General features: G+C 44.0%; 1 protein-coding gene across 1 annotated transcript in view; it reads left to right on the forward strand.

Moving 5' to 3' along the window:
- LOC118359124 (voltage-dependent R-type calcium channel subunit alpha-1E-like) overlaps positions 1-21,982 on the forward strand; it is a 118,308-nt gene that overhangs the window by 73,086 nt on the left and 23,240 nt on the right. The window contains exons 14-37 of the mRNA XM_035737386.2: positions 501-632; positions 1,473-1,542; positions 1,712-1,829; positions 1,935-2,002; positions 2,115-2,206; positions 6,466-7,350; positions 7,571-7,809; positions 7,985-8,096; positions 10,775-10,904; positions 12,789-12,848; positions 13,155-13,261; positions 13,466-13,477; positions 15,625-15,721; positions 16,683-16,843; positions 17,002-17,139; positions 17,268-17,469; positions 18,012-18,176; positions 18,984-19,094; positions 19,459-19,539; positions 19,653-19,772; positions 19,889-19,954; positions 20,994-21,085; positions 21,168-21,330; positions 21,508-21,635. Of these exons, the coding sequence (XP_035593279.2) occupies positions 501-632; positions 1,473-1,542; positions 1,712-1,829; positions 1,935-2,002; positions 2,115-2,206; positions 6,466-7,350; positions 7,571-7,809; positions 7,985-8,096; positions 10,775-10,904; positions 12,789-12,848; positions 13,155-13,261; positions 13,466-13,477; positions 15,625-15,721; positions 16,683-16,843; positions 17,002-17,139; positions 17,268-17,469; positions 18,012-18,176; positions 18,984-19,094; positions 19,459-19,539; positions 19,653-19,772; positions 19,889-19,954; positions 20,994-21,085; positions 21,168-21,330; positions 21,508-21,635 (3,549 nt within the window). The remainder of the gene's footprint in view (positions 1-500; positions 633-1,472; positions 1,543-1,711; positions 1,830-1,934; positions 2,003-2,114; positions 2,207-6,465; positions 7,351-7,570; positions 7,810-7,984; positions 8,097-10,774; positions 10,905-12,788; positions 12,849-13,154; positions 13,262-13,465; positions 13,478-15,624; positions 15,722-16,682; positions 16,844-17,001; positions 17,140-17,267; positions 17,470-18,011; positions 18,177-18,983; positions 19,095-19,458; positions 19,540-19,652; positions 19,773-19,888; positions 19,955-20,993; positions 21,086-21,167; positions 21,331-21,507; positions 21,636-21,982) is intronic.

Here is a 21,982-nt window from a genome sequence, read left to right on the forward strand (position 1 = left end):
TGACCATAGAAAGACTTTATTTTCTATGGTGGAGTAGGTCAGGACCTGACTGGGGGGTGTTCTAGTTTATTATTTCTATGTATAGTCTAGTTTTTGTATTTCTATATTGGCCTGGTATGGTTCCCAATCATATTTAGGCAGCCTTTTCCCACCTGTTGTTTGTGGGATCTTGTTTTTGTACGGTTGCTTTTGAGCCCTTCAAGGCTGTACGTTTGTTTGTTTGTGTGTGTCTCTTTATTGTTTTGTTGCTGGTTCACATTTGAATAAATTATGATGAACCCAAATCACGCTGCGCCTTGGTCTACCCATTTTGACGAGCATTACAATAGGTGTGACGTTGATAGGGTTAAGATATGCAGATATGTCCATTGCAAGGCTGGTGGCAAATAGATTAACTCTCACAATAACAAAATTGATACATTTTTAATGAATTGATTGTCTCTTATTTTGGATGAATTAAATTGGAACTAATCCCGCCTCTGGTTGGTTGCAATTGACAGGTACTGGGCGTCGCTGAGGAACCTGGTGGTATCCCTGATGAATTCTATGAAATCAATCATCAGCCTCATTTTCCTCCTCTTCCTCTTCATCCTGGTCTTTGCTCTGCTGGGCATGCAGCTCTTTGGTGGCAGGTACAACCATTTCGCTACACCCGCAATAACATCTGCTAAATATGTGTATGTGACGAATAAAATTTGATTTGAGTTACTGTACCGTAGAGGCAAGGACAAACTACCATTCCATGTCTATCAGGTCTTGTCTAATCACAAACTACAGTGGGGCAAAAAAGTATTTAGTCAGCCACCAATTGTGCAAGTTATTGACCAAATACTTATTTTCCACCATAATTTGCAAATAAATTCATTAAAAATCCTACAATGTGATTTTCTGGATTTTTTTTCTTCTCATTTTGTCTGTCATAGTTGAAGTGTACCTATGATGAAAATTACAGGCCTCTCTCATCTTTTAAGTGGGAGAACTTGCACAATTGGTGGCTGACTAAATACTATTTTGCCCCACTGTATGATGGATACTAGCAGTGAATGTAATCAAAGTCAATGTAGTATAATTGATTGTTTGGTTTGTGTCATCATGCCGTCATGCTTCTTGTGATAAATGTAATATTACAGTGTACATTTTCATCCCCTGTTGCACATTTAGAAACAACCTGACAGGACTCAGTCTTGCCCTAGCAGATTCTGTCACACATCTAGTCTTAGTTGTTGTGCCACTATGTTCCCACGGGTAAAGGACCGTTTCTGGGGAAACTGTCACTTCAATGAATGCAGTGCATAGAGACAGACATTGCCTGGCCACTGGAATACAGAAAACTAAACAGACCTTGGAAAAACTTCCCCTTCTATTACCCAGAAAAGGAAAATTCAACAATTGGTTTCTCTGCCTGGGAAGAAATAATCATTTAAAATCTTGGCTCAACTCAATGTCCTCTCGGTCTTCCTCTTTCAATGCAGGTTCATCTTTGAAGACTACACTCCTACAAACTTTGATACTTTTCCTGCAGCCATCATGACTGTATTTCAGGTCTGGCCCATCTCAATTGTTTTGATTTTTGTGTTTTTGATTTAGGAAGCGATCCGTATGATTGACCGGAATCAAAGCTTTGCATGTGGACATTTTACATTGTCAGGAACCTGCAGATCTACATGTGTATCCTGTCTGAATGTTGGGGTGTGTGTTACGCCTTATCTAGATTCTGACAGGAGAAGACTGGAATGAGGTGATGTACAATGGGATCCGCTCCCAGGGAGGAGTGAAGTCAGGAATGTGGTCCTCCATATACTTCATTGTACTCACACTCTTTGGTAACTGTATCCTTTCTCAGCCAGAAAACCACTTTCCCTACTGCGTATGTAAGATGTGTGGATTCTGTAGATTATTTGATCGTTTTAGGTCCTTGACATGACTGTGACCAGACACGCTGTTGAATGTTTTCTTGGCCATCGCTGTGGACAATCTGGCCAATGCCCAGGAACTAACCAAGGTAAAACCTCCTTTCAAGAATGTACTAACTAGTCTTCTCACAATTGAAGATGATAGTTGCTCTCAACAACATCAGTGATTTTCTAAAATGTTCAATGCAATCTTATATTTAGGATGAAGAGGACGAAGAGGCTGCTTTCAATCAGAAACATGCTCTCCAGAAAGCAAAGGAAGTAGGGGCCATGTCTTCCCTGATGTCATCAGAGTAAGTTGTGTGTACCCCTGCTGCCTGTTCCCCTTCCCCTCTGTCGCCCTCAGGACTCGAACAGACTGCTAACTAACAGTACTAACACTGTGTAGTCTCACCAGAGGCTGCTTCTGCAGCACAGCCGACATTAAAGGACGGGAGGGATTGAGGCTGAGAAAGTTTCACTATGTGCACTTTTCTTACGTAGTGCTATGCCTTGGAATTAGGGTTTTGCAAAAGGACAGGGGAATTTCTCTTGTAATGCATAAGAGCCCCAGGTTTAAACTAGATTTGATTCTAGTTTGTGTTACTGGTTACTTGATTTAGTTAGTTTGATCTAGGTACAGGCTACTGTAAGTGGAGCTGTATTATGGAGCCCCAGACAGTCGTAGAGACCTTCATAATGAGTTCATATCACCATGGCTACCAGCAGGCTTCCTAGTATCTGCAGGGATGAGCCTATACCATCGTCATAGAGACAGCATTACTGGCATCCAAATTATTATATCATTCCCATGAGAGAAATTTACTGCAGTACTTAGGCTCCCTCATTTTCACAAGACATTATGTTTTTAGCATTATGTTTTTAGAAGAATTACCAAGTATTAGGAATGGTATGGGTTACATACATACATCTGGACAAGCCAATTGGGTTACAAGAGATGAGTCATAAAGTAATGTTATTTAATCAAAGCTCACAATATTGATTTCCTATATGGATGGTCTGCCTCACAGAACTTACAGGACTCCCAGTCCGTCTGGTGGAAATGCATGTACATGCACATGGTGTAGCATAGCGTGGGGACACACTATGTTACAAGATGAGGACACGCTATACTACAAGATGAGGACACACTATACTACAAGATGGGGGCACACTATGTTACAAGATGAGGACACGCTATACTACAAGACGAGGACACACTATACTACAAGATGGGGGCACACTATGTTACAAAATGGGGACACACTATACTACAAGATGGGGACACACTATACTACACAATGTGGACACACAATACACGATTGGGGGGACACTATACTACAAGATGGGAACTCACTATACTGCAAGATGGGGACACACTATACTACAAGATGGGGACACACTATACTACAAGATGGGGACACGCTATACTACAAGATGGGGGCACACTATACTACAAGATGGGGACACACTATACTACAAGATGGGGACACGCTATACTACAAGATGGGGGCACACTATGTTACAAGATGGGGACACACTATACTACAAGATGGGGACACACTATACTACAAGATGGGGACACACTATGTTACAAGATGGGGACACACTATACTACAAGATGGGGGCACACTATGTTACAAGATGGGGACACACTATGTTACAAGATGGGGACACACTATACTACAAGATGGGGACACACTATACTACAAGATGGGGACACACTATGTTACAAGATGGGGACACACTATATTACAAGATGGGGACACACTATGTTACAAGATGGGGACACACTATACTACAAGATGGGGACACACTATATTACAAGATGGGGACACACTATGTTACAGGATGGGGACACACTATGTTACAAGATGGGGACACACTATACTACAAGATGGGGACACACTATACTACAAGATGGGGACACACTATGTTACAAGATGGGGACACACTATGTTACAAGATGGGGACACACTATTCTACAAGATGGGGACACACTATACTACAAGATGGGGACACACTATGTTACAAGATGGGGACACACTATACTACAAGATGGGGACACACTATACTACAAGATGGGGACACACTATACTACAAGATGGGGGGACACTATACTACAAGATGGGGACACACTATGTTACAAGATGGGGACACACTATTCTACAAGATGGGGGTCACTATACTACAAGATGGGGGCACACTATACTACAAGATGGGGACACACTATTCTACAAGATGGGGGGACACTATACTACAAGATGGGGACCCATTATGTTACAGGATGGGGACCCATTATGTTACAGGATGGGGACACACTATGTTACAAGATGGGGACACACTATACTACAAGATGGGGACACACTATGTTACAAGATGGGGACACACTATACTACAAGATGGGGACACACTATACTACAAGATGGGGACACACTATGTTACAAGATGGGGACACACTATACTACAAGATGGGGACACACTATACTACAAGATGGGGACACACTATACTACAAGATGGGGGGACACTATACTACAAGATGGGGACACACTATGTTACAAGATGGGGACACACTATTCTACAAGATGGGGGGACACTATACTACAAGATGGGGACCCATTATGTTACAGGATGGGGACCCATTATGTTACAGGATGGGGACACACTATGTTACAAGATGGGGACACACTATACTACAAGATGGGGACCCATTATGTTACAAAGATGGGGACACACTATACTACAAGATGGGGACACACTATGTTACAAGGTGGGGACACACTATGCTGGCAAGATGGGGACACACTATGCTGGCAAGATGGCGCTGACTGACATGGTAGCTCTGCTTCTAGCTCTATAGAGATATAGTGTGCATGTTGAAAATGAACAGCATATTGCATGGGCATTCAAACCACATGAGCGGAAAAATACATTTTTAAACGTTTGATGGTTAAAAATGTTGGTCTCATGCTGTGCAGCATTTGTTCTCCTTGGCATTACGTTAATACAGCTGGAGTAGATGTTAGCGGAGCTTTGGTGGATGCTACAAATATAACCAGTTCTATTCATTGCTTTGTGCAGAATTAACAGAGTAAATATTTGTCTAGATTCATCCAGTTTGAGGTGTAGGGATGGATCTGTGATTTTTGCAGGGTCCCTTAATATAAACCTTCTGACATATTCAGGGTCAGGCACTTGTCGAATCACATTGATGAGATTTAAATAACATAGAGTATCCCGGCGTCTGTGTTTGGAGAAGAGTCTTGAACTTTGGTTGCATTGCATCATGTCTGTGTTGTTTGGGGTGAAATGTTGGGACCGTCTATCTTCCTGGGGCTCTTGCACAACTGACTTTCAGAGCATGATGATGATGTTGACCAAGTGAAAAGGGTTGTAGCTTGTCTGTGACTTCTGACCTTTGGGGAGCAGAGGGTGCATGTCTCTCTCTGACCAGCATGACCAATGACAATGTGACCCTGGCACAACTTTGGGGACGAGAGCTGCGTGCATAATGCAAACTGACATGTTTGCTTTGCCTAAACAATCTGTCTTTGCTATGTTTGTGCCAATGAAGGCCATTTCTGTGTTTATTCCTGTACCATACTGTATCTCTGAATGTCTTTAACTTGTCGTACTTCCTGAATATGTTATATGTTGCACCTGTTGATGTTAATGTTGTTCTCATTGTTCTAATACTGCTACCATCCTGTTTGTCATGTTGAGCTTTGCTTTCCTCGAGGCACACGCCAAAACATTTAGGCATCATTCATTTGGTTGAATAATTCATTAGGATTTTACTACCTGGTAAAACAGAGAATAATGATTTTGTCTATACAGAAATACAGTAAGATGTACATACTGATACTGTCCATTCAAATTGACATTGGCCTCTGTAGAGTCTTGCGTTTTGGCCTGTGTCTCAGGCTCTGTTTTGTCTCTGCTCACAAAAGCACTAATGTCTTGTTTTCAACCAATCGCTTATTGATAACACGGACCACACAAGAGTACAAGTACGAGTAAGTATTAACACTGTCTGTTCATTTCAATTTCAAAACAAACTGCCTGATTTTCTTAACTGGGTAAATGTTCTATTCTCATTTTAATGCATTCCTTGTTTTACTTCCAGAATCTTACAGTATTTGGCTCTGCATTTTATATCAGTTCCACATCTCCCACTTTCATTATACTGTAGTTATTATAACTTCTTAGTTACATTTTGCTTAATTTACCACATAACATCTTCATTGATCCAGTAAATTGTTTTCTTATAAATGCTTAATAAAAATTCTGGATCTTATTTACCAAGCTTTGAAAATCAGACTAGATTGTCTTTTCTTGAACTGCTCACTGGTTTTGTACTAATGTTTTATTTATAAGTGTATGTTTGACAAACATTTGTATACAAACTAGCATAAGAAATTCAAAAGCAATTCTTACACATTTTGGAATTGGTTTCAAATGAAGAATAGCACTTGCAGCATTCAGTGTATATCACTGCTATAGACAAGTACCGTACTGTGTTGCTATCTCCCTTACTACTCATCCTGACAGTGTTGTTGTCCTCTCTTCCAGCAGGAGGAGGAGACCCTACCTGTATAGGAAAAGAGCGATACACAGGAGCCGGCCTGCCTACTCTCTGGAGGAGGCTGAGAGCCTCGCCGAGGGGCCCCCATGCCCGCCACTGAATTCCTCTAACTCTTTCATGTCCAGGAGGGAGAGGAGTAGACGGATGACCATGTCTGTGTGGGAGCAGAGAACCAGCCAACTGCGCAGGCACCGGCAGATGTCCAGCCGAGAGATCCTCTTCAGCAACCCCAGTGAGGAGCAGGAAGCGCCCCCTGGCTGTCCCCACCACCTCAAAGCAACAGGCACACCCACAGGCAGCTTGAAGCTGGCTGATCCCACAGCTGACCCTAAGGACTTCACAGCTAAGCCCCCAAAGCCCATGGAGATTCCCCTAGAGGAACCAGCCCTGTCCATGGGTGTCCCTGAGCCCCACTTATCCAGCCCTTTACCAGAGCCACCCGATCCCACTGACACGCCCCTGCCGGACTCCCCCACGTCCACAGCTGTGTTCATACCGGAGCCTACAGAATCTGAGCCATGCCCAGAGGGCAAGCGTGGCATCCCCAATCACTGCCACCAAGGCTTCAATGGCCGCAAGAGCCCCTGGTTGAATGGGGAGAGAAGGCAGAGAGCGGTGCGTAAGTTCCGCCCTCCTGCTGGTGACACCCTGACCACTGACATGGAAGGCATGAGGCTCAGGAGGCCACAGGGCACAGGGCACTGTGAGGCTCAGGCTGGGGCCAGAGGCCTGGACTCACCTCAGGCGGAGGGCAGCAGTCTCTCTGTCAGCATGGAGAGGAAGACCCCAGAGGACCCAGTGGAGGAGGTGAGGAAAGACGGTAACAAGGGAGAAACCAGCCAACCTTCCAAGACCAGGGAGGCTGAACACAGGTGAGGAAGAGCTCACACTGATGTACAGCTAGCTCTATTAATTCAATGCATAGTAGACTGTTTGTATAGTATTCTGTAGACTTTGTTTGTAAAGTGTTGATAGTCAGTATTCTCCAATTGTCAATGTATCAGACTTCAGGGTGCCCTAAATACAACAAATCCCCAGTGAATCCAGACTCAGAGTCTGGATGTTGTTCCTTGTCCCTCTGCTCTTCCACAGACAGATGGACCATGATCAGACTGGGGGTCCTGAGCTGCAGAACAGGGAGGAGGGTCTACAGTCAGATCCACCCACCCTGCAGCCATCTCAGGCTGCAGTTCTGGCGCTACCAGAGGGCCCCACAGGAGACAGTGAGACCGATAGCAATGCCACCACTCTGAACCAGTCCCCTCTGAGTTCCAGTGTCGTCATCGAGGTGACCGATGTCCAGTTGTCACTAGAGCTCACCCCCATCACAGGTAACACCATCAAGGGTGTCCTTATTTTACATTCAGTGTACTTTAATCACATTCAACATAGTTCTGCTGAGAGGTGTATGAAAGCCTTTATCTCATGCGGGGTAAGAGATACCCCTGATATCACAGCATGGTACCACAATCAGAGTAGCACACCCACATTATCCACCTCTTCCAGGCAACAGTAAAGATGTGGAGGCATCCAAGCCTGAGAAGGACGAGGAAGAGGTGGCCAACCCAGTCAATACTGTCACACCTGACAGTATGTTCATCTTCAAACCTGACAATCCGTAAGTCTCCCTCTGCTCTTCTCTGCTCTTCCTATTACATCATCCTAATGCCATCCTCCCTTCCATCATTCTAACACCCTCATCCCTACCGTCATCCTAACACCATCATCCCTGCCCTTATCCTAACACCCTCATCCCTATCGTCATCCTAACACCATCATTCCTACCATCATCCTAACACCATCATACCTACCGGCATTCTAACACCATCAATCCTTACCCTTATCCTAACACCCTCATCCCTCCGTCATCCTAACACCATCATATTTACCATCATCCTAACATCCTCATCCCTACTATCATTCTAACACCCTCATCCCTACCCTCATCCTAACACCCTCATCCCTACCGTCATCCTACCACCCTCATCCCTACCGTCATCCTAACACCCTCATCCCTACCGTCATCCTAACACCATCATCCCTACCCTTATCCTAACACCCTTATCCCTCCGTCATCCTAACACCCTCATCCCTACCGTCATCCTAACACCCTCATCTCTACTGTCATCCTAACAGCATCATCCCTACCATAATCCTAACACCCTCATCCCTACTGTAGACCTTACACCCTCATCCCTACCGTCATCCTAACACCATCATATCTACCATCACCCTAACATCCTCATCCCTACCATCATCCTAACACCATCATCCCCACCATCATCCTAACACCCTCATCCCTACTGTCATCCTAACACCCTCATCCCTACTGTCATCCTAACACCATCATCTCTACCGTAATCCTAACACCCTCATCCCTACCGTAGACCTTACACCCTCATCCCTACCACCATCCTAACACCCTCATCCCTGCCCTTATCCTAACACCCTCATCCCTATCATCCTAACACCATCATTCCTACCCTTATCCTAACACCCTCATCCCCACCATCATCCTAACACCATCATCCTAACACATCATCCCTACCATCATCCTAACACCATCATCCCTACCATCATCCTAACACATCATCCCTACCCTTATCCTAACACCCTCATCCCTACCCTTATACTAACACCCTCATCCCCACCATCCCTACTGTCATCCTAACACCATCATCTCTGCCATCATCCTAACACACCATCCCTACTGTCATCCTAACACCCTCATCCCTACATCATCCTTACACCCTCATCCCTGCCCTTATCCTAATACCCTCATCCCTACCGTCATCCTAACACCATCATCCCTACCCTTATCCTAACACCCTTATCCCTCCGTCATCCTAACACCCTCATCCCTACCGTCATCCTAACACCATCATATCTACCATCACCCTAACATCCTCATCCATACCATCATCCTAACACCATCATCCCCACCATCATCCTAACACCCTCATCCCTACGGTCATCCTAACACCCTCATCCCTACTGTCATCCTAACAGCATCATCCCTACCGTAATCCTAACACCCTCATCCCTACCGTAGACCTTACACCCTCATCCCTACCGTCATCCTAACACCAGCATATCTACCATCACCCTAACATCCTCATCCCTACCATCATCCTAACACCATCATCCCCACCATCATCCTAACACCCTCATCCCTACTGTCATCCTAACACCCTCATCCCTACTGTCATCCTAACACCATCATCCCTACCATAATCCTAACACCCTCATCCCTACAGTAGACCTTACACCCTCATCCCTACCACCATCCTAACACATCATCCCTACCACCATCCTAACACCCTCATCCCTGCCCTTATCCTAACACCCTCATCCCTATCATCATCCTAACACCATCATTCCTACCCTTATCCTAACACCCTCATCCCCACCATCATCCTAACACCATCATCCCTACCATCATCCTAACGCCATCATCCCTACCATCATCCTAACACCATCATCCCTACCATCATCCTAACACATCATCCCTACCCTTATCCTAACACCCTCATCCCTACCCTTATACTAACACCCTCATCCCCACCATCCCTACTGTCATCCTAACACCCTCATCCCTACATCATCCTAACACCATCATCCCTACCATCATCCTAACACACCATCCCTACTGTCATCCTAACACCCTCATCCCTACATCATCCTAACACCATCATCCCTACCATCATCCTAAACATCATCCTCACATCCTCATCCCTGCCATCATCCTAACAACCTCATCCCTCTCGTCATCCTTACACCCTCATCCCTGCCCTTATCCTAACACCCTCATCCCTATCGTCATCCTAACACCATCATCCCTACCGGCATCCTAACACCATCATCCCTACCCTTATCCTAACACCCTCATCCCTACCGTCATCCTAACACCATCATCCCTACCATCATCCTAACACCATCATCCCTAACATCATCCTCACATCCTCATCCCTACCATCATCCTAACAACCTCATCCCTCTCGTCATCCTAACACCCTCATCCCTACCGTCATCCTAACACCATCATCCCTACCATCATCCTAACACCACCATCCCTCCCATCATCCTAACACCATCATCCTAACACCATCATCCCTACCAGCATCTTAAAACCATAATCGTAAAATCCTCATCCTCACCATCATCTTAAAACCCTCATCCTCACCATCAAACACAGGCATGATAGAGGTAGAGAAACACAACACCTGTTTCAGTCCTGCTCTGTCAGCTGTCTCTGTTTCTCAGTCAGAGTGGTTGTGTCCTCTGTTCCATCTCTAGGATCCGCCGGACCTGTCACTATGTGGTGAACCTGCGTTACTTTGAGATGTGCATCCTGCTGGTGATCGCTGCCAGCAGTATCGCCCTCGCTGCAGAGGACCCCGTTTCAGCCACCTCTGACTGGAACAAAGTAAGAGCCAGTCTGGTCACTGGACTTTACATGGACTCATACAGAGCCTCATTGTTCTAACAGTCCTTCTCCACAATTGTGGTTAGGCTATTGTCTTTGACGTGTGATTGCTTTTGTTTGGCTTAGTTTTCCTGTGCTGTACTATCTTCTCACAGCATACCGTGAGTGCAAGCGTACACTCGTGACAGGGATTGTGTCTGCGTCTGTGCTTGACGCTGTCTCTGATGAGTATTGCTGATCTCACAGGGGGACAGCAATGTTAGAGTTGTCACTCTCTGCTCACACTGAAGAGCCAGATAGAGGAGGGTGTTGGGGGGTATAGAATCATCACATCACACTCCCTACTCCCACCTCTGGTTTAGGCTCTTCATACGACTACAAATCAGACAGATAGCACAAACAGTGTCAATCTAGTATAATCTGGAATTCTGCAGCATTTCTATTGGCGATGCCATTGTTTTGTACTTCGTTACAGACGTTCCTTGAGGTAAAAAAACAAATCATTGGGAATGTGTGCCTGGGGTCTCATATCAGGCCCTGTCCTAGCTGAGCAGCTGGAAGACTGAAAGAAAACATTATGTTAATTGCTTTGTGAAGGTCTCCCATGGTGACTTGATGGGGTGGGGCTTATCTGGATGTTGCTGATTGATGCAAATCGAGTTGGGAATGCAATGGGCCTGGTGACACGCTAAGAAGCTAATCAAAGCAGAAATCCATCAGCGGAGAAGGGCTCCACTTGAAAGCATCATCTTCCAAAGTCTGAAATAGAAATAGAATTCCCTCCGGTTCAACTTAATCAGTGTGACCATTATAGAGAGAAGTTGGTTTCCTAAAAGGGCAATATGTCCCCAGTTCAGCGGTGAAGAACAGATGCAACACATTAAGCAGAAGCTCTCAGTCTCTCTCTGATCTGTCTCTCTCTCTCTCTGTCTCTCTCGGATCAGTTTCTATCTGATCTGTCTCTCTTTGATCTGTCTCTCTCTCTCTGTCCCTCTCGGATCAGTTTCTATCTGATCTGTCTCTCTCTGATCTGTCTCTGATCTCTCTCTCTGTCCCTCTCGGATCAGTTTCTATCTGATCTGTCTCTCTCTGATCTGTCTCGATCTGTCTCTCTCTGATCTGTCTCTCTCTGTCCCTCTCGGATCAGTTTCTATCTGATCTGTCTCTCTCTGATCTGTCTCGATCTGTCTCGATCTGATCTGTCTCTCTCTCTCTGTCCCTCTCGGATCAGTTTCTATCTGATCTGTCTCTCTCTGATCTGTCTCGAACTGTCTCTCTCTGATCTGTCTCTGATCTGTCTCTCTCTGATCTGTCTTTCTCTGATCTGTCTCTCTCTCTCTGTCCCTCTCGGATCAGTTTCTATCTGATCTGTCTCGATCTGTCTCTCTCTAATCTGTCTCTCTGATCAGTTTCTCTCTGATCTGGCTCGCTCTGATCTGTCTCTCTCTGATCTGGCTCGCTCTGATCTGTCTCTCTCTGATCTGTCTCTCTCTGATCTGTCTTTCTCTGATCTGTCTCTCTCTCTCTGTCCCTCTCGGATCAGTTTCTATCTGATCTGTCTCTCTGATCAGTTTCTCTCTGATCTGGCTCGCTCGGATCTGTCTCTCTCTGATCTGTCTCTCTCTGATCTGTCTCTCTCTGATCTGTCTCGCTCTGATCTGTCTCTCTCTGATCTGTCTCTCTCTGATCTGTCTCGCTCTGATCTGTCTCGCTCTGATCTGTCTCTCTCTGATCTGTCTCTCTCTGATCAGTTTCTCTCTCTGATCTCTCTCTCTCTGATCTCCTCTAATGTTAATAGCAAGGAATGAAATGTTCTTCCTCATCCCCTGGAGTCCAGTTTTGTAATGGATGTGTTAATTTTTTTGTCTACTTTTTACCCCACAGGTTTTGCGTTACTTTGACTACGTGTTCACAGGTGTCTTTACCTTTGAAATGATAATAAAGGTGAGTTATAGAACAAGTTAATAGAACAAAAATACAGTATTCTTAATTCAATCAGCAAGGATCCTGTATTAAAACATTACCAAATGATGTCATATTGACATGCTATAGGTCATACCATACGGTAGCAGAGTCAGTTGGATTGGACAGAAGGTACATGAACATGTTTGGCATAAACTGTTAGTCCCAAGAAAATGTAATGTCGGATAGACAGAATATATTGTATTTAGCTAATTAACAGTGAGGCAATTGCAAATATTTAGCACAGTTCTGTTTTGAAATCATTTAACAAGATGTATTTTTTGACAGATGATAGACCAGGGCTTGATTCTCCATGACGGCTCCTACTTCCGGGACCTGTGGAACATTCTAGACTTCATCGTGGTGGTCGGAGCTCTGGTTGCCTTCGCCCTCACGTGAGTCATGTGACCTTGCATAGTTTATAACTTCCTGTGTAGTGGACATTACCAGTGTATACTGCCACTGCAGTATAGCACTGTGTTTCACTCCGTTTTGTGATATACATGTTTTTCCCATCCTGAGATATACATGTTCAGCATCCGTGTTTTTCTCTCTGTCGTCCTCTGCTCCTGTGGATTGTGTTGCTGTGGGACTGCCAGGAATGTGCTGGGGTAAACACTTTCTTCACTTCCTTTCCTTCTGCTCTCTTCAACAGGATTCTATGTGTCCTGTATAGTTCATTACATAGAGTGCCTTCACAAAGTATTCATGGGGCGGCAGGTTAGACTAGTGGTTAGAGCGTTGGGCCAGTAACTGAAAGGTTGCGAGATCGAATTCCCGAGCTGACAAGGTACAAATCTGCCCCTGAACAAGGCAGTTAACCCACTGTTCCTCGGCCGTCATTGTAAATAAGAATTTGTTCTTAACTGACTTGCCTAGTTAAATAAAGGTTAAATATATATATATATATATATATATATATATATATATATATTTTTTTTTTTAGATCCCCATTGACAACATTTTTCTCACCCATAATAACCCATAAGATATAAATACAAAAATATAAAATGTACATAGGTATTCACACCCCTTTGCTAGGACACTACAAACTGAGCTCAGATGCATCCAATTTCCTTAGATCATCCTTTAGATTCCACTACAACTTTAGTGGAATTGACCTGTGGCCAAATCAATCAGTTTGGATATGATTTAGAAAGAAATACACCTGCTCTTTCCATGACATAGACTGACCAGGTGAAAGCTATTGATGTCACTTGTTAAATCCACTCCAATCAGTTTAGATGAAGGGAATGAGACATGTTAAAGAATGATTTTTAAGCCTTGAGACAATTGAGACATGGATTGTGTATGTGTACCATTCAGAGGGTGAATGGGCAAGACAATATATTTAAGTGCCTTTGAATGGGGTATGGTAGTAGGTGATAGGCACACTGGTTTGAGGGTGTCAAGAACTGCAATGCTGCTGGTTTTTCACGCTCAGCAGTTTCCTGTGTGCATCAAGAATGGTCCACCACCCAAAGAACATCCAGCCAACTGTGGGAATCATTGGAGTCAACATGGGCTAGCATCCCTGTGGAACGCTTTTGATCGTAGAAGCCCTGATGAATTTAGGCTGTTCTGTGTGCAACTTAATATTAGTGAGGTGTTCCTGATGTTTTGTACACTCAGTGTAAGGTCCCATAGTTGACAGTGTATGTCAGAGAAGAAACTATACCATGAAGTTCAATGAACTGAGATAGAATTGTGATGAGGCAAATATCTGGGGAAGGGTTTTAAAAAAATCTAAAGTGTTGAAAGTTTCCATGAGCACAGTGGTCTCCAACATTGGGAAATGAAACAAATATGCAACTACCCAGACTCTGCCAAGAGCTGACCGTCAGACCAAATTGAGCAACCTGGCAAAAATGTAACTATTTGGCCTGAATGCAAAGCGCATTCAGGCCAGATAGTTGGAGGTAACCAGGCACAGCTCACCACCTGTCTAACACCATCCCCACCGTGAGGCATGGGGGTGTCAGCATCATGCTTTTCAGCAGCAGGAACTGGGAGACTAGTCAGGATAAAGAGAACAATGAATGGGTCCAAATACAGGCAAATCCTTGATGAGAACCTGCATCAGAGTGCAAATGACCTTAAACTGGGGCAAAGATTTACATTCCAACCGGACAATGACCCCAAACATACAGCCAATGCAATGCTGGAATGGCTTCAGAACAAGAATGTGAGACATTGAATGGCCCAGCCAAAGCCCAGACTTGAATCCCATCTAACTTACCAGAGCTTGAGAAAATCTGCAAGGATTCCCGATGTGCAAAGCTGATACAGACATACCCAAGACGACTCAATGCTATAATCGCTGCCAAACATGCTTCTACAAAGTATTGACTCAGGGGTGGGAATAATTTACTGTAATAGCGACTAAATCACATTAGCGCATGTTAGCTCAACCGTCCCGCGAGGGGGACACCGATCCTGTAGAGGATTTACGTAAATGACATATTTCTGTGTTTCATTTTCAATAAATTAGTAAACATTTCTAAAACACGTTTTCCCTTGGTCATTATGAGGTATTTTGTGTAGATGGGTGAGAAAAGTACATTTTGAATTCAGGCTGTAACAGAACAACATGTGTAATAAGTCAAGGGGTATGAATACTTTCTGAAGGCACTGTACATGTATCTTTCTAATCAGAAATGTAAAGCACAGTAATACCTCTCCTGTAATAAGTAACATGGTTAGCTCAGTGTTAAAGTGAGTTCAACAGGTTCTTCATTCTACGTGTGTCTACTTGTAGAAATAATAAAGGACGGGACATCAAAACCATCAAGTCTCTTCGGGTGCTGCGCGTCCTGAGGCCCCTGAAGACCATCAAGAGACTGCCGAAACTCAAGGTAACCCTTTTCTCAGAGATGACTTCCCATGTTAACCGTGCCTCCTCCAGTCAACAGTCTGAGGGATAGACAACATACGAGATATATCAAGGTGTTTAAAGTTTAGGTAATGTTTATGTGTGGTATGATGGTATCAGGTGAGGGCAGAAGCCACTGTTAAACAGGTGGTGATGACTTTACATCCATTTAGTCACACCTGTTTCCACAAGAGGGTTTCCATGAAGCAGAGAATCAGTCAGAGAGAAGATTAGGTGATAAACCTGAGCGTTTGATCATGAAAACATTTAGTGACAAATTGATTTCCCAAACCTCACACATCCAATTTCTGCTGTGGGGAAGAGTGTCTGTCAAACCTGGAGGAAAGGAGTCAGACTGATAACTTTGTGAGTGTACCAGGACGGTCGTCAGTCAGGTGCTACCAGAACAACTGCAATCAATAGACCTGATTATCCTGGTACTGTTAAGTGACATAAAGATCTACAGAATAACACAATCCTCTTCCAGTCAGTCATGTCACAACAACAGTTTGGGATCATTTTGGACAATTGTATGCTATTTATACCACTTGAGTTAGAAGTCACCCTCAACAAATCAGACACTATAGATGTAAGATCTTAATTTGAGCCAGTTTGCTACAGCAGGAAAATAATCCTGCAGCAACAGGAAATGTTAATTATTATGTGGATTACAATGAATTACATTTTTTTGTAGTGGTTGCTAAATTCTTCGTTAGAGAAAATCAAGTCTGACATTTCACAGTGTAAATTACAAACTTCAGAAGCTTTTTCAAATCTCAAAGAAACTACATGTTTTAAATGTCCTCCTGCAACAGGTTGATCAAATTAAGATCCTACATCGGTAACTGTACAAAAGATAAACCCCTACAGTTTTAGAATATGTCTGACTTTTTTGTTGTTGTTAATTGCTTTCACCTCATCCTTCGTCCTCTGTCTGTGTGTAGGCAGTGTTTGACTGTGTGGTGACCTCTCTGAAGAACGTCTTCAACATCCTCATCGTCTACAAGCTCTTCATGTTCATTTTCGCTGTCATCGCTGTGCAGCTGTTCAAGGGGAAGTTCTTCTACTGCACTGACGGATCCAAAGACACAGAGAAGGACTGCCAGTAGGTGTCTGCTGAGCTGCCTGCATAGGGCCTTATAGAACACTAACATAGTTGAAGTGGATGGAGACCTATTGGAGACCTACAGTATTGTCATGTTTTCTAGTTTCTTTGTCCACTGAATGTCCATTGTACACTGTGTGTCTGTCTCGTCCGATCAGGGGCTTCTACATAAACTATGAGAAAGACAAACAGGAGGTGAAGAGGAGGGAGTGGAGGAGACATGACTTTCACTATGACAATATAGTCTGGGCCCTGCTCACTCTGTTCACCGTCTCCACTGGGGAAGGCTGGCCACAGTAAGTCTCACTCTCCATACACACTACTCACTATGTCATAACTGTACTTAGGCTAGACTGAAATATACTTCAGAATGTCAGTGTGGGTGTCCAGTGCTGAGCACAGTGTGATCTGTGTGTCTGTCCAGGGTCCTGCAGCACTCTGTGGATGTGACAGAGGAGGACAGAGGACCCAGCCAGGGAAACAGAATGGAGATGTCCATCTTCTATGTCATCTACTTTGTGGTCTTCCCCTTCTTTTTCGTCAACATATTTGTGGCTCTCATCATCATCACCTTCCAGGAGCAGGGAGACAAGATGATGGAGGAGTGCAGCTTGGAGAAGAATGAGGTGATTGAGTCAACACACACAAGCATGCACGCACGCACGCATGCACGTACGCACGCACACACACACACACACACTTTACACAGAATCCTCAACCAAACGAAATGTAACAGACATTCAATTTGAAATGTAGAATTTCCAGTGACACCATACAACACACCAGCTCAGTGTAAGTGTCAGTGATCTGGTTTGCTGGTAGAATGTAGCAAACGCATCAAAATGACGCCATCTGTGCATTTAGACTTAACTTGCTCGGTCTTGACAGGTGATTACGTAGAGGAGCACACTGACTCATGGAAAACACTAGGTAAATATACAGGAATAGTGAGAGTTCCCCTCCAGACACAAAGTCTCTCCCACCAGGTATCCCTCAGCCGACACTGACCAGAATGTTCCCAGCAGTCCACATAGCAATATGTCTACTTCAAGTATCAAATATAAGGACTTTCCCAGAGCTAGCTGCTACATACTGTACTTAATCCCAGGCTATTTCCTGCACAACAAACTGTTCTTCAACTTTCCTTCTTGTGTGTTTTCCCTTACAGAGGGCTTGCATTGACTTTGCCATAAGTGCCAAACCCCTGACCCGCTACATGCCTCAGAACAGGCAGACGTTCCAGTACCGCCTCTGGCACTTTGTGGTCTCCCCCTCCTTTGAGTACACCGTGCTGGCCATGATTGCACTCAACACCATTGTCCTGATGATGAAGGTGTGGATAATGATCGTATACAAACAGTACATTAATTTACACCTTGTTCATTATCTCTAATGTACAACCTGACCCATATGCTGAACTAATCCCATTTATAAAGCCTAATAGCAGTCCCTGTGGTGCAGAAGGTATTATGGAGCCTGTTGCTGTACCTCAGGGGTGTTAAACATCTGGTCTGCAAGGGGGGGGGGGTCTATGTTTAGCAAATTATCTAGAGGACCAGCTTTTGCAGATTTTGACGCAGAGGAAATATAACCAATTTTCAGTGCGCCCCTCCGAGCCTCGTTGAAGACCGAATTTGGCCATCGTGGCAAAATGTATTTGACACCTCTGCTGTAGCTGATTGGGTTGTAAGATGCATGTCCCTCTACCCTGTGCTGGGCTCTAGCTAACGGTCTGGGTTTTTTCCCATCCCGTGAGCATTTCATTTATTCTGAGAAAAAGCCTTCGGTCAGACAGAGGGAGAGAGCCATCAGACAGAGCAGAGGATGACTCAGCCTTTATTAAATATTGATCTATATCCACCTGCTAGTATTTAACATGCCCTCATTAACTCTGCCTGTACAACTCAGATGAATTACCCCTTTTAGCCTCAGCTCTGCTCAATGTTTCGCTATTTACATATCAGAGGGAATCTGCCATTAACCTGTGGCTATAGTTCTATAGTTGTATGGTGGTTGAGCAAGATGGTGTGTGTTTGGGTTCATTGTGTCATTTGGGGTTACCTGTGCATCCCAGTAATTTGGAGTAATGGCAATTGTGTTTAATGGTGTCTCTCTCTTTCACTCTCCTATGTGGTGGTAGTATTACTCAGCCCCACCAGTGTACGAGGCTGTGCTGAAACACCTGAACACAGCCTTCACTGTGCTCTTCTCTGTGGAGTGTGTCCTCAAGATCATGGCATTTGGCTTTCTGGTGAGGAAACAGTTTAAACTTACAGATGTAGGATCTTAATTTGAGAAGTGTCTTGCTGAGACTTTTCCTGCATGGAAGGAAATGCAAACTTGTAGTGTATTTGAGTTTTAAAAAGGCTTCTAACGTTTTTCTAATTTCACACTTGATTTTCCCTAACGAAAAATGTATCAACCCCTACAAAAATACCCAATTAATTATAATCCACATAATAATTCACATTTCCTGTTCCTATTTTCGTCCTGTAGCAAACTGGCTCAAATGAAGATCCTACATTTGTACTGCCCATAACATCATGATCTGATGCTGTGTGCAATGCTACTAACATCTACTGACTGAAGTATGGATGTTTTCCTCTCTTTTCCAGAACTACTTTCGAGACACTTGGAATATATTTGACTTCATCACGGTGTTGGGCAGCATCACAGAAATAGTGGTGGACCTGCAGGTAAAAAAGCATGACTGAATATCAGTCAATGGCTGATTACGTCGCCATTTCTATGCAGTGTACTGTAAATAAACGTCATATGTAGTGCGAGTGTCTCTCTCGTCTCCCTTCAGTCAATTGAGACCTTCAACATGGGTTTCCTGAAGCTGTTCCGAGCTGCTCGACTGATCAAGCTGTTGAGGCAGGGTTACACCATCCGCATCCTGCTCTGGACCTTTGTCCAGTCCTTTAAGGTCAGCTCCACTCACATTACAGTACAGCACTGGAAAGAGACAAGACTGAAGCCAGGTGTGTGTGTGTGTAACGTCTGGTACTGTTATGTTATCATGACATAGGGTTTCTCTTTCAGGCTCTCCCCTACGTCTGTCTGCTCATTGCCATGCTCTTCTTCATATATGCAATCATCGGAATGCAGGTAAGGTGTTGCTCACACGCTTGATCTATTCTGCCACTTTCTTTGTTCGCCATTGCATGGTGTGAATGTGTCGGTTCTGCATATAGCACAAGACATATCTCATGAATCGTCTCTATTCATATACTGTCCATACTGTCTATACACACCATTATATACTGAACAAAAATATTAACGCAACATGCAACAAGTTCAACAATTTTACTGAGTTACAGTTCATATAACAAAATCGGTCAATTGAAATAAATTCATTAGGTCCTCATCTATGGATTTTGCATAGGCCCACCCACTTGAGAGCCAGGCCCACCAACTGGGGAGCTAAACCCAGCCAATCAGGGCTTTTTACAGACAGAAATCCTCAGTTTCATCAGCTGTCCGGGTGGCTGGTCTCAGACAACCCCGCAAGTGAAAAAGCCGGATGTGGAGTTCCTGGGCTGGCGTGGTTACAAGTGGTCTGTGGTTGTGAACCCGGTTAGACATACTAACGAATTCTCTAAAACAACTTTGGAGGTGGCTTATGGTAGAGAAATTAACATTCAATTCTCTGGCAAAAGCTCTGGTGGACATTCCTGCAGTCAGCATGCCAATTGTACATTCCCTCAAAACATTAGACATCTGTGGCATTGTGTTTTGTGACAAAACTGCACATTTTAGAGTGGCTTTTTATTGGCCCCAGAGCGAGGTGCACCTGTGTAATGATCATGCTGTTTAATCAGATTCTTGATATGCCACACCTGTCAAGTGGATGGATTATCTTGGCAAAGGAGAAATGCTCACTAACAGGGATGTAAACAAATTTGTGCATATGTAAAAAGTCTGGAATCTTTTATCTCAGCTCATGAAACATGGGACCAACACTTTACATGTTGCGTTTATATTTTTGTTTATGACTCTGACATGGCTCGTTCTGATATTTCTGATATATATTTGGAATTTGTGTATTATTTTGTATTGTTAGGTATTACTGCACTGTTTGAGCTATAAACATAGGCATGGCGTATGTGTACACGACCCATACAATTTGATTTGAATATTCCTCAAGGTTTTTGGAAACATCAGACTGGATGAGGAGACTCACATCAACCAACACAACAACTTCAAGACCTTCTTTGGTGCTCTGATGTTGCTATTCAGGTACAGTAGGATATCCTGCATGTGTCACACAGTGGCTAACTAAGGCTCAGTCTCTGAACAACACACTGCTGTCTGCCTGCAGGAGTGCCACGGGGGAGTCGTGGCAGGAGATCATGCTGTCATGTTTAGGGGGGCAGAAGTGTGAGCCAGACCCCTTAGCTCTAACGTCAGACCACGAGGAGCGCTGTGGAACTGAGTTTGCCTACTTCTACTTTGTTTCCTTCATCTTCTTCAGCTCATTTCTGGTAAGAGTCCTACTCTAAGAGTCCTACTGTCCTACTCTATGAGTCCTACTCTAGGAGGCCGTCTCTTACCAGAAATGAGAGGAAGAAGTTGAAGGAGACACTTACATGCATACATATTCCCTTTCATGTACACCTATTGTAGTTCCTTGTCTATGACCTCCTCTAATCACTGTTCAGATGCTGAATCTGTTTGTGGCTGTGATCATGGACAACTTTGAGTACCTCACCCGGGATTCTTCCATCTTGGGGCCTCATCATCTGGATGAGTTTGTTCGTATCTGGGGTGAATACGACCGAGCTGCTTGGTAAGTCAGAGGCCCAACAACACATACTAACACAAACAAAGTAGCAGCACAGCACATATGTTATACAGCATGTGTAGGAATGATTTACTATTTTAATGTTATTCTAATGTTTCACCCAACTACTTACAAATACCACCATATGGCCTTAACCATTTCACAATGTGAATAGTATTGCATATTTGCCTAATTGTTGTCCGATATGTCCTGATGCTCTGCTCTCCGGGTTCTTGTTAGGACAATGGTGGCAATCCAGCTCTATTAAACTCCAGCAAAGCTGAATCTCTGTGTTTATTGTTAACTACATAAATATATGTTCTTTCCAGTGGAAGGATTCACTATAAGGAGAT

This window comes from Oncorhynchus keta, chromosome 26 (assembly GCF_023373465.1).
Source record: "Oncorhynchus keta strain PuntledgeMale-10-30-2019 chromosome 26, Oket_V2, whole genome shotgun sequence".
NCBI lineage: Eukaryota > Metazoa > Chordata > Actinopteri > Salmoniformes > Salmonidae > Oncorhynchus > Oncorhynchus keta.